Source organism: Aptenodytes patagonicus, chromosome 7 (assembly GCF_965638725.1).
Source record: "Aptenodytes patagonicus chromosome 7, bAptPat1.pri.cur, whole genome shotgun sequence".
Taxonomy (NCBI): Eukaryota; Metazoa; Chordata; class Aves; order Sphenisciformes; family Spheniscidae; genus Aptenodytes; species Aptenodytes patagonicus.
Window position 1 is genome coordinate 61,923,005 of NC_134955.1, and position 15,777 is coordinate 61,938,781.

Sequence of the window (15,777 nt, forward strand, 5' to 3'; positions counted from 1 at the left end):
AATTGTATATACTCAGTGTGAGGTTGGAATCAGCACACTTAAAATTATGAACTTCCCATCTGAGATCTAGTCCCATCAATCTGCTGTTTTTGGAGAGCACCCACTTTGCCACCATTGAACTTGAATGCCAGCATTGAACTTGAATGCCAGCAGCAGCAGTTGTCTTTTTCTCAACTGTGGAAAAAGGTGTTGGATGGAGAGCCAGAAAAATAGGAATGTGTTCTGCTCCTGGGTTTTCTCCTTACTAAGATTAATGTTTCTGAGAACTTCCAACTATTCATATTATGTAGCCTCCACATTTAAGAAACAGGATTGAGGGATGATCTGTTTCTTTATTTTACATGATTGTGGGATTTGGAATGATCTTTGGATGTTTAAAATCAGTATACATTGATGGATTGTACAGAAATTAATATGGTTCCAGATGGAGACTATTGGAGATGAACTTCCTTTCGAGTGTGTTTTTTCTTTTTGAACCTTACAGATCACAATTGCGAAATCTATTATTTGTGCAGAAGTTGAGTACTCAGAAATTGAGGTGACAGAATTAAAGGTGCTGGTGCAACTGCATTCTCCTTCAGGAGATGAATCTCCTTATTCTTCTCCCTTGCTCATCTATACCTGCATTCATGACTAAAAAAGTAGAGTGGACAATTCTGTATTCAGTAGCACTCACTCTTCGCTGGGTACTTTCATTAAGTATAATGTCTCTGTAAGAATAGCAAATGTGTTCTTGTCTGCTTAAATTGAGACTGAAATCTAGGAGACCTGATTTCTATTCCTGGCTCTTCTGAAGGTGTCCTGTATTGTTTCGGGACAGAGTATGTAAATACATTTGAACATAAGACCTTCATTAAACTTCTGTGAGAAATGTTATTCTTGGCAATTCCTAATTTCTGGATGTGGGGTTTTCCTTCAATGTTGCTGATTAAATGGACTGTCCCTTTATGCCTTAGATTTAAGTGTAACAATTTGTTTGGGTTTGGGGTTGTTCTATAGGAGGATAAAGATACAGATTCCACCAAAGAGCCTTTGGATGACTTATTTCCCAATGATGAAGATGACCAAGGACAAGGAAGTAAGTGCACTTCAAATTACAATGTTAGTGTATTTCTGCAGTGCAGAATATAAAGATGCTCTTTACAAAAATGAATCCATGCTTGGGGTCCTCTGGGATACAGTGGAGTGGTGAATGCCTCTGCTAGAATAAGGAAACCAGTCATTGATATACATTCTGTACATCAATATGTACAAAACTGGGGCTTAGTTTTTTAAAGAGAGTTTACTAGCTGTTGTAAAGTTCTTGGGGCTGACTTCAGTACAAAATTGGTTCCACAGTCTTTCCTGTGGGCCTCAGAATGGAAGAGGTTTGTTCCAAGTGACTAGGGCAGATTCTGAAACATAGAAGCTTTTTGATGGTCTGCCCAGATGGTGAATTCTGTTAATGACCTTTTTAATAATCTGATTTAACATTTTGGGGCAGGTTTCAGTACGCAGTCTTTCTCATATACTCTTTTCTCCTTTGCTAAGATTGTCTTCCTTAGTTTTACTACTCATTCTAGAAGTATTGTCTTCAGATCAAAAGGACTGATGAATATGCAGTGAAGTTTGAGGTAGGGGTATGGTAGTGTGGTTGATAGAAGCCGTTAATAGGTAAGGCTTGCTTAGTGAAATGTGTTTTTCATATGGGTATAAAGCTGATATTATATAATGTATTGATATTGTAGTGTATATGCAGTGTTCTAGTAGTATAATGGTTCTTAGTAGACAAATGAGTTCAGAAAAAATGTCTGAAGGGTCCCACGTTTGTAATCAGCAGAGTTTTGAATTTCCTTTATGGGCACAGATGCAAGATACACTGCATGCTTGATAGCATGGTAATGCTATCCATAGCCAGCAATGGAAGGAAGACTTGAAGGGTTTAGAATAGGTTAGTGTTGACTATGAACTCCATCCTGAGCTCATCCTTCCTTCCCTAGAATTTTGTAGTATGAAAATTGAACGGCAAAGCTGTCCCTATATCTGTGTAGCCAGTCTACCTTACTTAGCTTTACAGAAGACAAAGTTGACATTTCAGTAATTTCTTTGACCTCCAGGAAAAATACTGAAATGCTTCAGTGCTTTTGTAGGCAGTGATTGTGGACGTAGGCTTGGAATTGTATGATTCTACCGACCTAAAAAGGTCGGTAGAATCACTTGCTGTGAGAGTGTATTTTGCTATTAAACAAAGAGAGAGGAGAGAAGAAAGTCAGGCTCACAGCTGGAGCCCTTATCCTGTGTGTTGTCTAGAATTGAACGAAAATGAGTAAGAGGTAACTTTCTCAATCTTCCCAGAAATCTCTGAGGTGAAGAGAAAAAGGGTAGTAGATTTTTGGGGGGTGTGGGAGGGTGGGGGTTGCAACAACCAAAGGTAAGGAGCTACTGGAAAAGAAGTGGCTAACCCTGAGGGTTAGTAAGTAAAACCAAAAGGTTGATACTGGCTTTGATGACTCAGTGCCTTTTCTCTTGCAACTGTTACTAGTGGCATCCAAGGTGTTTTAATCCTTTATGTGCCAACCTTAAGTATTCCTTGGTGTCGCAAACAAAGGAAAACAAAAAAAATTTGTATGTTTAGAGAAGGAGAATGAAGGAAAAAGGACAAATCATTCAAGCTTTTCTGCAGGTATTTGGCTTGTCTGTGTTAATGTTCCTTTCCAGAGGGAAACGTCGATATTTGTAAGTGCAAAATTGTGATATAATCTTGAGAATTGTTAATGATTCGCTGAGCTGAAATAGTTTCCTACTTTCTTCATTGGTTTATTACATTTGGCCCTTTGAGCTAATAGAAGTGTAAAATAATATTAATCCAATACTGGACAGAGTATGAAGAATAAAATGGTCATATTTTCACTGTCACTGTTCAAGACAGCATGACTGCTGTGAAGTATGTTCTAATACTAATGCTTTGTATTGAAGAAATAAAATTCAGTGAGTCTCATTTTGTGTCATTGAGCAGTAATGTTAGATGTTTTAGTTACAGTCATCTTTTAAACAACTTGAAATCTTGCGGATTTCTTTCAGTTCAACAGCAGCATAGCAGTGCAGCAGCTGCTGCCCAACAAGGTGGTTATGAAATTCCAGCAAGATTAAGGACCCTTCATAATCTTGTTATTCAGTACGCTTCCCAAGGTAGATATGAGGTTGCTGTACCTCTCTGTAAACAAGCTCTTGAAGATCTGGAGAAGACTTCGGGTCATGATCATCCTGATGTTGCCACTATGTTGAACATACTTGCTTTGGTGTACAGGTTTGTATACTGACATAGATAAATATCAGTTAAATAAATAGTTAATATTTGGTTACAAACTGTTAATGTTCAGACTAACATTTTTTGACTGTTGTATTATTTGCCCTATTTTTTATTAAAATCCTCAAGAGGGTCCTGCAATATTTATATGTCTCCCTGTACTTAAAAGTCAAACAAGTTGCTGCATTTTTGCCTGTGCCTTTGTTTTGGCAGTGAAGCTGGTTTTGAGACTTTTTTTTTTAATTTGTCTACTGAGGGGGCATGTCTTGATTACCCACTTACAGATAATCTAGAGGTATAAATTGGACAGCAGTGTAGAAGTAGTACATGCTAGTCCTTACCCAGCATGCTACTTTACAGTTACAGCTTCAGGTTTTTAATTCCTGATATCTGAATATATTCTCAATTACTCTTCTTTTGTACTAGCATCTTTAGGCCAGTACTGAAGTCAGCTTCATTTTTATGACTTTCTTTTCTGAATCCCCAGTATTAATCATGACTCTTTAAAATTTAGAGACCAGAACAAATATAAAGACGCAGCAAATCTCCTGAATGATGCCTTGGCTATCCGCGAAAAGACTTTGGGCAAAGATCATCCAGCGGTTTGTATACATGCAATATCATATTCTTAGTTGTGTTTTTCACTGAATTATTTTCAACTCATTCTAATATTAAACTCAACAGGAAAGTTGTTAAGACCTGGCTTATCTCTAAACAGTACAGGTAGGAGGCCACAATATAACATTCTTTGTTTTCTCTTAAATATTTAAGGTACCTTTTGAGCATTGTATTCAATGCTGTTTCACCACAAATGACTTGCACATACTTGATCTCGGATTGCATGGATTTTCTATGGGAAATTAATTTGGGAAGAAAGATTTTAATTTGCTTACTCAAATCACTTGATTAAACTCAAATTGAAGGTGTACTTCTGATTTGTTTTACTGCTGCGTTTAAATGAAATGTAATAATCAAGCTTTTGTACTTAGTGTTTAAAATTAACGTGATATCTCACTTCATGTAGCCTGTGTGAAGCAGGGCAGCTCTAAGTATAGATGTGAGAGGTAACTTTATAAGAGAAGAACGTAATCTATGCACTAAATTAAATTTCCACAAATGAAGCAAAAATATTTTGTGATTTTGGTTTTTTCCTTTCCTCACTTGTGTGTGTGTATGCATTCAACAATAATTATTTCTTCATTTGCAAATTTCAAGAGGTCTACCCTGTGCATGGAAAATTTGAAAACATCAATGCATTGCAGATGTGTTCATTTGTTAGATATTTCTATTGGTAAATTCCAGTGTAATTAATATTTCTCTACTGTTGACAGGTGGCAGCAACTCTAAACAATCTTGCAGTACTTTATGGTAAACGGGGGAAGTACAAAGAAGCTGAACCGTTGTGTAAGCGAGCTCTGGAAATCAGAGAAAAGGTATGAGTAAAAGAATACAGCACCTCTGAGTGGATTTTTTGAGAGAGGAGGCAAAGTTAAACACTTTTTTTTTTTTTGATGTTTCGGTTGGGTAGATCTGCCGGATAACCACAGAGTTAGCAATGCCTTAGTAGTTAGCAGTGTCTGAAACTGAAAACAGTAGTAAATTCCAGTAGTCCTATGGAGCTGTTAGAGCACTCTGGATATACTATAAATTCTGTATTTTGTAATTAACCTTCTTTAAGTTTTTCTTTCCCCTTTGATAGTTAAGTAATCTCTGATTTGACAAGAGCGTTGGAATTAAAAATGAAACATCATTAAAAATTTTAAGTTGATTATTCTATGACTATGTGGATATTTATTCTAGTCCATGAGACTGAATGCCTGCATCTTTCAGGCTTCTTTGTATGATATGCTGCATATAATGTTATTATACTACTTACTTTATTCCTCCTACAAATTGTTCTGCAGCATTCTCAGTTTGTAATAGAATTGAGCAATTTTCATATCGTTCAAATGCAAATTTTGCTTTTGTCATCCTCATGTTGAATTGATGAGGAATAAAAACTAACGGGGTATTTCTAAATGATGCATTTCTAAACCCTGATATGATGATTGGATAATGTTTTAATTCAAGGTATTTCATTTTCAGGTTCTGGGGAAAGATCACCCTGATGTTGCCAAACAATTAAATAATTTGGCTTTACTATGCCAGAACCAGGGTAAATATGAGGAGGTTGAATACTACTATCAGAGGGCACTGGAGATTTACCAAACTAAACTGGGACCAGATGATCCAAATGTTGCAAAAACAAAGAATAACCTGGTAAGCCTTTTATAAAGTAAATAAAAGAAAAAGTAAAATTTCTGATTAATTGAAATGCACCTTTATTCAGCATGTATTGTATTTATTATGTCTCAAGCTAAATAAAACAGCGTGCTGATATATCTCTTTGGGGGTATTTTGTTTTCAGGCATCCTGCTATCTAAAACAGGGCAAATTTAAGCAAGCAGAAACTTTATACAAAGAGATTCTTACTCGTGCTCATGAACGGGAATTTGGCTCTGTAGATGGTAAGAAACAGTCCCTACATTTGAATGTATGTTTCACTTTCATAGTTACTATGAAATAAAATCTGCAGGAAGCTAATTGTATCCTGATTAAGTTTACCTCAAGCAGAAAACAATCTTAGAGTGAGATTATAGGTGCGTTGAAGTACATTCATCATAAGAAAGCATTTAGATACAGCAGTAACATTTGAATCAAAAGGAGAGTTTTTCTTACGCGAGGTAGACTTGGTAGGTTTGTTTTATGGATTGTTATTTCTGGCATAATTTCTTATACCCAACCAAAACCAATTTTGGTATTTTTGTAGAGGCAGAAAAATGTATGTCACTTTCCAGTCACAGGAAAAAGTCAGTGCAGGTTTTTTAACGATATGATATATACGTTGTTAATATGAGTCCTCCATTAATACATTTAAAGAATGGGGAAAATACCCTTAAATTGTGAACTACATGGTACATTGAAGTCAAATGCATTTTATCAACTATACATCACAGTGAAGAATTTTCATTGCATTCCGTGACAGTAGCATATGCACCACTTAGTAGATGTCAAAACAGTTGTTACGATAAAAGAAATAAATGCGTGTTTTCAAGCACAGAACTAGGCACATGACAAATTGATGACAGCATATACTGACTTCAGAGCTTCTCAGAAGTAACTGTTTCTAAGTTCAGATAAGAAAAGACAGAACTGTAAAACTATAAAAGAAGAGGTGCATGTTTTATTTATCTGCTGCTTGTAGTATGGACAGTAAGCTTTTTTGTAGTTGTAATAGTATAATTCTCTGGTTCACAACTTCAGAAGGGTGAAAATCAAACAATGAATACTTTGTAGTTTTGTACTTCTATAAAATATTTTCTTCTGTTTCATCAGATGAAAATAAGCCTATTTGGATGCATGCGGAAGAAAGGGAAGAATGCAAAGTAAGGCCATTGTCATAAATCTTTTTTGGAGCTTTTACTATTTAAGTTACAAATCAGTTACTTTTCTTCAATGTTACTTTTGTTTTAGGGAAAACAAAAAGATGGCACATCTTTTGGAGAATATGGTGGCTGGTACAAAGCTTGCAAAGTTGACAGGTGGGTAATTTCTTTACAGGACGAACAACGTGGCAATACCCAGTATCCAGAAATGTCAGATCAAAGCATGTTTAAAACTGAAACCAAACCAGCTGCTTGCCTTAGGACTATGAAGACTATAGTCTTAAAATTTCAGGTCCCAAGACTGGGTTTCAGGAACACAGTGGCAATTTTGAAGTCCTGGGGCTGCTTTTAATCTAGGCTGGTTAGATCTAGTAAGTGACATAAAAATTCACTGCTTGTGTTCTTGGCAGTCCTTCACGTGGAAGCATAGGTCACCTTTCTTTCTTTTTATACTGCTGGTTGGCATACGTGCTCTCCCTGCCCCAGCAATACCTCTAGAGAGGGCCAGAAGCAAAAAGGAGACTGTGCAAATAACTGAGCCTTGAGTTTTCCAGCTGGCACAAGAAACAAAGTTAAACTGCCACGATTCAGCATTATTTGAGTTTCTAAAGCTTGAAAAATATAGTTTTGTGTGAATGAAAATGTGTACCTTAAAATGGAAGAAGAGAAACAAGGACTTCAGCTTGGATTATGCTTAGTGAAATATTTTTTGTTTGCTTTAATTTTGCTCATTAGCTGCCTTTTTTTTTTTAACGTGCAGGTGGTACAATGTAAGAAAAAACCTGCACCTAGTACTGATAATATTCAGTGAGGGTTTTTCGTTTCTTCAGTGTTTGAATTCTTGTATTTAACAAGCAATAGAACCTTTGTACTGTTGAAATCTGCTCTTTTTTTCTCCATCCTGAACTCTGGGTGCAGTACACTTTGGTTTGTTTTTCATGTACTAGTTCATTCTAATGCATGAGGAAATCTTTTCTCTGCTGTTACTGGAGCAAAACTTCAAGCAACAATACTGTGACTGAGCTAATTCTCAGTGTGTCATTGAAACAAAAATGTCTTGTTGGAGTGTGAGACTTGTTAATGGAATATGCGATATTTTTTTTTCCCTTTATTGTTCAAACGTAGTTTGAATGCATAGAAACTGCAAATGGGTACTAAGTAAAAGCTGATGAAAGGAACGGGTAATTGGTTTTGTGACTAACATGTGCTACAGTAATGGTCACTGTATGAATGAGTAGACATATTTTCTGGAAGCTTCACAGTTATTCAGTTGGACACACTCAGATTGAGCTAAATTTTCACCTCGAGATGCATCTGAGAAACACAAGGATCTAGCACTCCGGTTTTCTCTTGAGTAGATCTAGAGGCTAGTTACTAACTTCCAGTTTCAGGGCTGTTGACTAATCATAGTGTGAGCCATTAATGCACATTGAAAGGGGTTAACAGGGTTTTCCATGTATGTGAAGTACAGTATAGTATATTTCAAGGGAGACTTACTAAATAATTACAAAAAATATGATAAATACTATATTAATTTAAGTTTTTATTAGTTTGTGAATTGAGAAGAGTTGAATGTGTGTGTGTGTATAAATATATACTTTTTTTTTCTTTAAATAGCCCAACAGTAACAACTACCTTAAAGAACCTTGGGGCACTTTATAGACGGCAGGGCAAATTTGAAGCTGCTGAAACATTAGAAGAGGCAGCAATGAGATCTCGTAAACAGGCAAGTATGAAAATTTGCCTTAATGATATTTCTGCACTGTGGTCATGCAGATTGTCAACTTCAGTATCTATTGTACATGCAGAATATATAAACTTTTAGCTATTCGGTGTCTGGTGCCTGGTGTCGCCCTCTAATTTCAGTCTTAACTGGTGATAAACTGATACCATCTTAACACTTGCAAAACGGTTAATTGCTAGGGCAGTGGCACCATGTACCAGGGGCATGATTCAAATTGGGAGTGAAATAATGTGGAAAACGGAAGAGCAGAAAACGCTGCAGTGGCCAGCAGTCCTCTGGTGGCCAGCAGTCCTCAGCTGGCTACAGCTCCTGGGAAAGAGACTGTAGCTAGGGGAAAATTGAGAGTTTCTGTTGATAATCTCCTTTGCCAGTAATGCTGTTCTACTTCTAATAAGGAGCTGTCAAACTTACAAATGTTCTGTTTCTGCATATGACTGACTGCGACTGGTGCAGACCTTCAGAAGACCATTATAAATTTACCAGTTGTTGTTTCTGTTACTTTCGCAAGCCGATGGGATGGATATTACAGTTTAAGGGGGGGACTATTATTCTTTTAACGTGGAGAAGTTCTGTGCTGTCTCTGTGCTCTCAAATCCGTAACCCTTTCTCACAGTCTTAGAAGGTGGGGAGAGAGTTTGGTTTTGTTGGGGTTTTATTGGCTTTTTGTTTTTCCTTTCCCTTTTGGATGATTTGATACAATGTCTTTCATAGAAGAGCTGGACAAGCAAACATGGCTTGTCAGTCAGTGTTAAAATGGAAAGTAAAATAAGAAAATATAAATGAATAAAAAAACCTTGGAAAGCTCAATTTTAATTTTGTTTTTATGCAATAGTAAATAAGATTTGTATTTTTTTCAGAAGTGGTTTGTCTTGTTGTGGTTTTTTTTTTCCTTATATGTCCATGTAAAATTCTAAACTCAAATTCTAAATTGAAGTAAACTGACTTAGGTGATGGGTCATATCTTTATTGATAATGTACTGTTTTTTATTTAGTTATACTGATTTGAAGTTGTATTTTGAAGAATGATAGTGCAGTGTTTGTATATAGAAGCAGATTTCTGGAAAAGGGAGAGAGCAAAAAAGTTCCTGGCAAACCTCGTGCTCTTCTAGTGAATTCAGCAACAGTTCCCTTTGATATAAGGTGGCATAAGTTCTTCCTTCCACAAAAAATGATGGAAAACTTGCAAGTGTTTGCCAAATAAATGGAACGAAACTGGTAAGCGAAAAGTATGAATCTGGGAGAAAAGTTCTTCAGAAAGGAAAATTCAAGGGTGGTGGTGGGGAATAGCCGATACAGATGCTTTCTTTTACTGAGGATGATTTTCACATACTTTTACTGAAGGTTCATTTTTGGTGTGTGTCTCATTCAAATGTGATTTGAAGATAAGTGAATGTGCACTGCATCTTAACATATTCGCTTTGGTTCTTAGTTTTACTGTTGCCATTACACGTGATAATTTTTTAGTGTGAACAGATAACAACCAGGATAAATTGGTGTAATATAATAGTAATAAGAAGACTGGAAGAAAACTTAGCTTGTAGTTATGTTTATTTCCTTTTTTTATATAAAAAAACAAAACAGAACACCAATTTCTCAAGTTCAAATTTTTACTGTGAAGCTTGGAATTGATTATTTGGGAATTATGGGAGGATCTTGCTATTGGAGAAGTCTCTAATTTTAGAGTCGCTATTTAATCAGTCCACTTCTGGCTTGCCAGTACCGCTGGAAAAACTGTACCTTGTCTCCATTTTCCACAGAGCCTGCTAGAGGCTTGCTGCTGCTACTTTATTTTTATTAAGCATGCTTCAGATTTTCATTGGTGCATCATATACCACCTATACCATTATACCGTAATATATCACATTACACACAGCACTGGATTTGGACATGTAGGAAACAATGCTGTCTTACTAGCAGCGTTTAACACTACCTTTCTATTCTAGGTCATTAAAGTAAAGGAGGACGGACAGGGTTAATGCATGTCCCCTTTTGAGCTAAAAGCAGAGAGGTACTTTTGTTCCCAGGTGTGGAAAAGCATCAGTCCTCCACAGCTTTGTTCTCCTTCATGCATTTTTTTTGTTTGCTTTAGCTGCTGGGATGTATATGCTAGATTTTTGAAGACCAGTGAAGTTTTGTCCTTCATCTTTCATGACAAGAATCGAACGAACCAGGAAAGTGCAGTTCCCTGTCCCTTGTTTTTTTTTTTTTTAACATGTGAGGTAAATGAGAGACAATAGCTTTGGAACAGAGCCTAGAGGTGGTTTATGTGATACATCACCTCCTCAGTGATGATTTTAAATAATTTTATAGTTTTTGTGTTCTGTGCTGGTAAAGGGTTTGGTGCAAAAGCCATTTAGGGCTTACACTTCTCTACTGTCTGAGAGCTCTAGCCACTTTTCTGCACCGTACAGCCACGTGGAAGTGAAAATAAATGATCATTACATGTTGGTTTCATGCTTCCTTGTAGAATTCCATTAGGGAGGGCTGTTCTGCTCTTCAGTTAGTGGAAAGCAGCGATGAGGGAACCAGGAACCTGATTTCTCCATGCCACTAAAACAACTTTCATTCTTATTCATGCACTTTACTTAAAAGTAAAATTTTGGCATGATTTTCACTTTCTGTATTGTGGTAGACTTTATTGATTTGTTGCACAGATCCCCTGCTGCATTTGCTGCTAACGCTGCACAGTGAAAGATGCAGAGTATTTTCTTATGTGTAAGGCATTCATGTGGGATCTCTTCCTGTCAGCAAATACCGTTTATTATGTGGAGTAGGTTTATCATAAAGAAAACAAAACTGAAAATAAGTATGACTTGAGCTTTGTTACTTTCTAGTTTCTGTGTTAAAGATTTTGCCTTTATTTTTAGTGCAGGGTTTTCACAGAAGGTGTTTTAGCACTTTTAAGGTATTTAAAGGATTATTTGGTAATTGATGGGCATTCTTTAACACAAAGTAAATGTATTTTATTGACCATATATCTAGTCTGTTCTATTATAAGTTCATTTTCTATTTGACTTCTTTCTGAAGGATAATTTATACTACTGTGCCAAGTGTCATATGTCAGTATTTTCAAATAACGCAACCTATGTCTTCGGTATTAGACAGTCAGACACCTGCAACATTCTTTCCAAAGGTGGGTGAATACTGCACCATTTGATAGGTGGAAAACTGAGAATTCCATGGACTGTTCATGATCTATAAATTGCTTAAATATTAAGCTGGTGGCCAAATGGCTTCAGGTGAGTGACATAAACACCATGAGGCTTTGACAAGTGCTAGGGAAGGAGGAAAAGAATGGCAAGTCACTGAATTCTCAAACTACCAAACTGTCCGTTCACTTCATGCTATGTTGATTCCTGCAATGTATAAAGGACAACTCATCTTGACTGCCCTTTGAAGGCAGAATCAGGGAAATGGAGTTACAGGTTTGATTGACTTCTTTCTTGATACGGTTATTACGTGTAAGTTGTAGATTAATACAGCTCGTAATAAAATAAAACCTTTTCCTATTTTACCTAATTCTCAGGGTCTTGACAATGTTCATAAACAGAGAGTTGCTGAAGTGCTGAATGACCCTGAGAGCATAGAAAAAAGGCGAAGCCGAGAAAGTCTCAATGTTGATGTGGTAAAGTACGAGAGTGGTCCTGATGGAGGCGAGGAAGTGAGTATGAGCGTAGAATGGAATGGGGTAAGTACAGTACACAGTTTAAGAAAATAGCCTAGATAAATTATCACCATAACAAATACGGTTGTCCATTCACCAGCCTATTGTGTTTTCAGTAGTTTCTTGGTTGATCTACTTTGTATTTTGTAATTTTGCAGAATCAATTAAGAAATGAAGAGTAACATTTTGTTTTTCATAACATGTAAAAAATTGTAATATTTTAAAATTTTAAAACATCCTTTCTGTTGTTGTCCTGAATGGTGAAATTTCTTCAAGAATCCCAAGCAGTTGCATTTAAGTTGTTTAATGCTGATTGAGTGTCCTGGTTATGGTCTGGTATACAATTGCTTGTCAGTGGTTTCCTTTTACTGGTAGAAATATTCTGGCAATTAACTTACTTCTGCTTTTGTCCTTTTGATGCCATATTTGCCCGTATTTTACATGTTTCTTTAAAAACACTGCATCTGTTGGAATCACGAAGAACATTTGCTCTGGAGATGTATTAAGTGTTAGCAGTTTTAGAGTAAGTTAAAGTGATCAGTCTAACACTAAAATAATTCCAATCTCCTCCTTACCCAACTTGCTAGAGGAAAGAACATAACTTTTCAAGCTGCTGTACAACCCATTTTAAGAGGCAGTGCCATCACATAACAAGGTGATAGTAACTTCACATTTCTTAAGTGAAATATTAGTATCACTTTCCCGTATTAGAATTTGACTGGAGTCAGGGCTTGTTCCTATTTGTTTCCCATATATTGGCTTCACTGTATAACACTGATTGTCATAAAGTAAAAACATACATAATGTGATTACATATGCATTTTTCTAACCATTGTTTTCCTTTGTTTGAAAGACAGTGGAAGAAGCTTTCAGTTATTGATCTGGCTTATATAGTTGTTTGCTTCTGTCACCAGCTTTCCCATGCTTTATCCCATTGCCAGCAATGAGATACATATTGCACTGTTAACTAACTCCCAGCTGTAGTTCTGCTGAAAATATTCTGTTAGGTTATAAAAGTGCTGTTGCCTGCTTTTGCTGTATGGGAGGGGAAGTAGCCTACTTTGCAATATTGAGTGTTCTGAAGTTTCATTTCTCTTACAACAGCTATATTTTTTTTTTTCCTTTCTTTTTTTAGCCACATGAGACAAAGTTTAGCATTCCAAAGAAACCTTGATAAAACACATACTACTTTAGTCTTAAAGGAGAATGTTCTTTTCATCTTTGCTTTTGTCTCTTTATTATTGTTTTCTTGGCATTGGTGTTTTCAGTGCCAAGACAGTCAATCAGCATCTATTGTGAATAATACTGCATCATTAATAAAGCTGAAGTAAGGTTGGATAACACTTTTCTTAATTCTCATTTTGCCCATTCAGCGTTAGAACTGTGTACTGTACTCCTCCCTTAATTTTCGCTGTAATTTGCATGACTATATGTTCTAAATGGATTAAACTTCTTTCTGTTATTGACATTAATTAAACAAGCATGCAGGTTTTGGATTGAAAAGGCCTTCTGGAAAAGCAATAGACAGTATTTCTAGGTCAATATTTGAATCAAACTCTAATAAAATTTGTTGATCTGAAAAATTAAATTTTGACCTGTCAAGGCAAACAAACTTTTCATTTTTAGTGTGCTGAAGTGGCATTGCTTTATTCTCGTCTTCGTTATTTCTTTCCCCCCCCCTCTTAAGAGAAGGTATTTTGTATTACATCTCTTACATAAAGTGGGCAACTCACTCTCCCTCTACCCTGCTAGTGTTTCTATCTTAGTGCTGTTCTTCCCTCTACTTTATATCATGTAGTTTTTTTTACCCTTGTGTGTTCCCTCCAGACAAAATATTCTGATTCATAAAGTATAGTAGAATTTTTTTTATCAGGCACTTACTTTGTGTGCAGAGCCTGAAGAGAGGCCTGCCTTTTCCCTTTAAATTCTTCTGAAGTGGTCAAGCTGGCTTACGTTCTTCGCTGTCAGAGAATAGGTGGCATGTGTAAAGCAACAAACTTCAACGAAAAAACTATGTTGGAAGATTTTTTTGTAATTAAGTGACTTCCATATGGAGTGTAATCACTATTAAGCATTGTATGCTTTGATGTAATGTCTTACATTCTTACAAAAAGAACTGAAATATCTATTGGAAGTAAATCTCTTATTAGCATGTTCATTTTAACAGTTAAGTGAGGTTGTGTAGTGCATGTTTACATGTTTCATCTAAAGTCCATCCCTTAAAGTTAAGTGAAGATACTTGAAAATGCAAAGAAATACTTTGTCTTAAAAATTCAAGGTAGAAATCTCAAGATTTTTATCCCTTACTATGTCTGTGTATTAAAAATGACAGTGGGTATCTGTAATGGGCACTTTTGATCTTGCAGCCAGTTGGAGGACAGATAAAAATCTTTGTGGTATGATAGTGTTTAATTTAAGATAATGTTTTTAGTGTGAGGAAGTATCTTTTATTATTCTAAACCATGTGCTTCAAAAAGACAAGCTTTTGGGCACATCAGTCCACATTCAGGTGTGAAACAAAAGCAATAAATTTCACTACCATAGACTAACTGGTAAGAGTTGCTCTTGTTTAATAAAAGTGTCAGTCAGAGCAGCATTGTAGCAGACAACTACAAAGTACAGGAGATGACGGTGGGGAGGTGTAAGCAAAAGCAATAAGGTGACTCTCATTCTGAGTGACATAAAAATTGGCAATTAATCTTTGCCATAGAAATGGATATCTCTGATCTTTTGTTTGTTTACACTGGATTTAAGAATTTTTTTTTTTTATCCTAAGCTCATGTTTTAAAGGTGTTTTGTTAATCATGCAGTCAGTGTTTAACTTGGAAGTTCAGTGGTTTTATTTCGGATTTGAAATACCCAAAAGCTTGTCTGCTTATTCCTAATGTGCTAGTTAGCATAATAAAAGGTATACTCTATATCTACCAAATTTGTCTTGCCTTTGTTCATTGGTTCATTATCACTACTACAGCATCGCTGGTTTCAGACCATAGGAATAATTAGCCTTTTCACTGATCTAACACTTCCAATTGGAATTTAGACTTCAATTTATTCAATTCTGCAAAACTGAAGTCTATTTTTTTTAAAAGTGTGAACAATATATGCAATTCAGTTTGAAACATAAATATTCGGTTAGGTTTTGATCTTCTAATCACTTGGTAGCAAGGCATTTTGGCATTTGCGAGCATAATTTTAATTACTGTTCATTCCAGTTGCTATAGGTAAAGGTTCTCAAAACTGGTATCTTAAGACTATCAGTAATGGTTTCTGTACTTAGAACTGAGAATGGAAAGCATGTAAATTGAATCACAGCTTATATTTAAAGGTGGATTCTTTCAGCTGCCTCATTGCATTAGGGAAAGTACAGAAGTTTCCAACTAGATAATACATATAGACACAGATATGTTCTAAAAAATACTTGTGAGGTCAGTTAGATTCTAATTCCTTAAAGGAATGAACAGAATTTTGTCTGGAGGTTAGGGGAAGACCTCTTTCTTCTTGCAGTTTTGTTTTGAGGAAAATTCCTGACAGAAGTTAAAGCTGAAATGAATGCACCTTGTTCTGTTCCTTTCTTCCTTTTTTTTTTCCTTTATTTTTATTTTTGTGTTAATGTCAGCTGGAAAAAAAATCCTTTGTTTGTTTACAAAAGGTAATACTA

The 15,777-nt window shown here is 35.9% G+C and overlaps 1 protein-coding gene across 7 annotated transcripts in view; it reads left to right on the plus strand.

Annotated features, from left to right (window-relative positions):
• Window positions 1-15,777, plus strand: part of KLC1 (kinesin light chain 1) — a 49,556-nt gene that overhangs the window by 21,963 nt on the left and 11,816 nt on the right. For 4 of the 7 annotated variants that reach the window (XM_076345536.1, XM_076345538.1, XM_076345535.1 and 1 more), the window contains exons 4-13: window positions 1,000-1,078; window positions 3,061-3,286; window positions 3,801-3,888; window positions 4,618-4,719; window positions 5,372-5,545; window positions 5,694-5,793; window positions 6,662-6,711; window positions 6,800-6,867; window positions 8,329-8,437; window positions 11,982-12,116. In XM_076345536.1, coding sequence (XP_076201651.1) covers window positions 1,000-1,078; window positions 3,061-3,286; window positions 3,801-3,888; window positions 4,618-4,719; window positions 5,372-5,545; window positions 5,694-5,793; window positions 6,662-6,711; window positions 6,800-6,867; window positions 8,329-8,437; window positions 11,982-12,116 — 1,131 coding nt within the window. Of the gene's footprint in view, window positions 1-999; window positions 1,079-3,060; window positions 3,287-3,800; window positions 3,889-4,617; window positions 4,720-5,371; window positions 5,546-5,693; window positions 5,794-6,661; window positions 6,712-6,799; window positions 6,868-8,328; window positions 8,438-11,981; window positions 12,144-15,777 lie in introns of all 7 variants that reach the window. The other 3 variants (XM_076345534.1, XM_076345537.1, XM_076345532.1) reach the window with 1 other exon arrangement.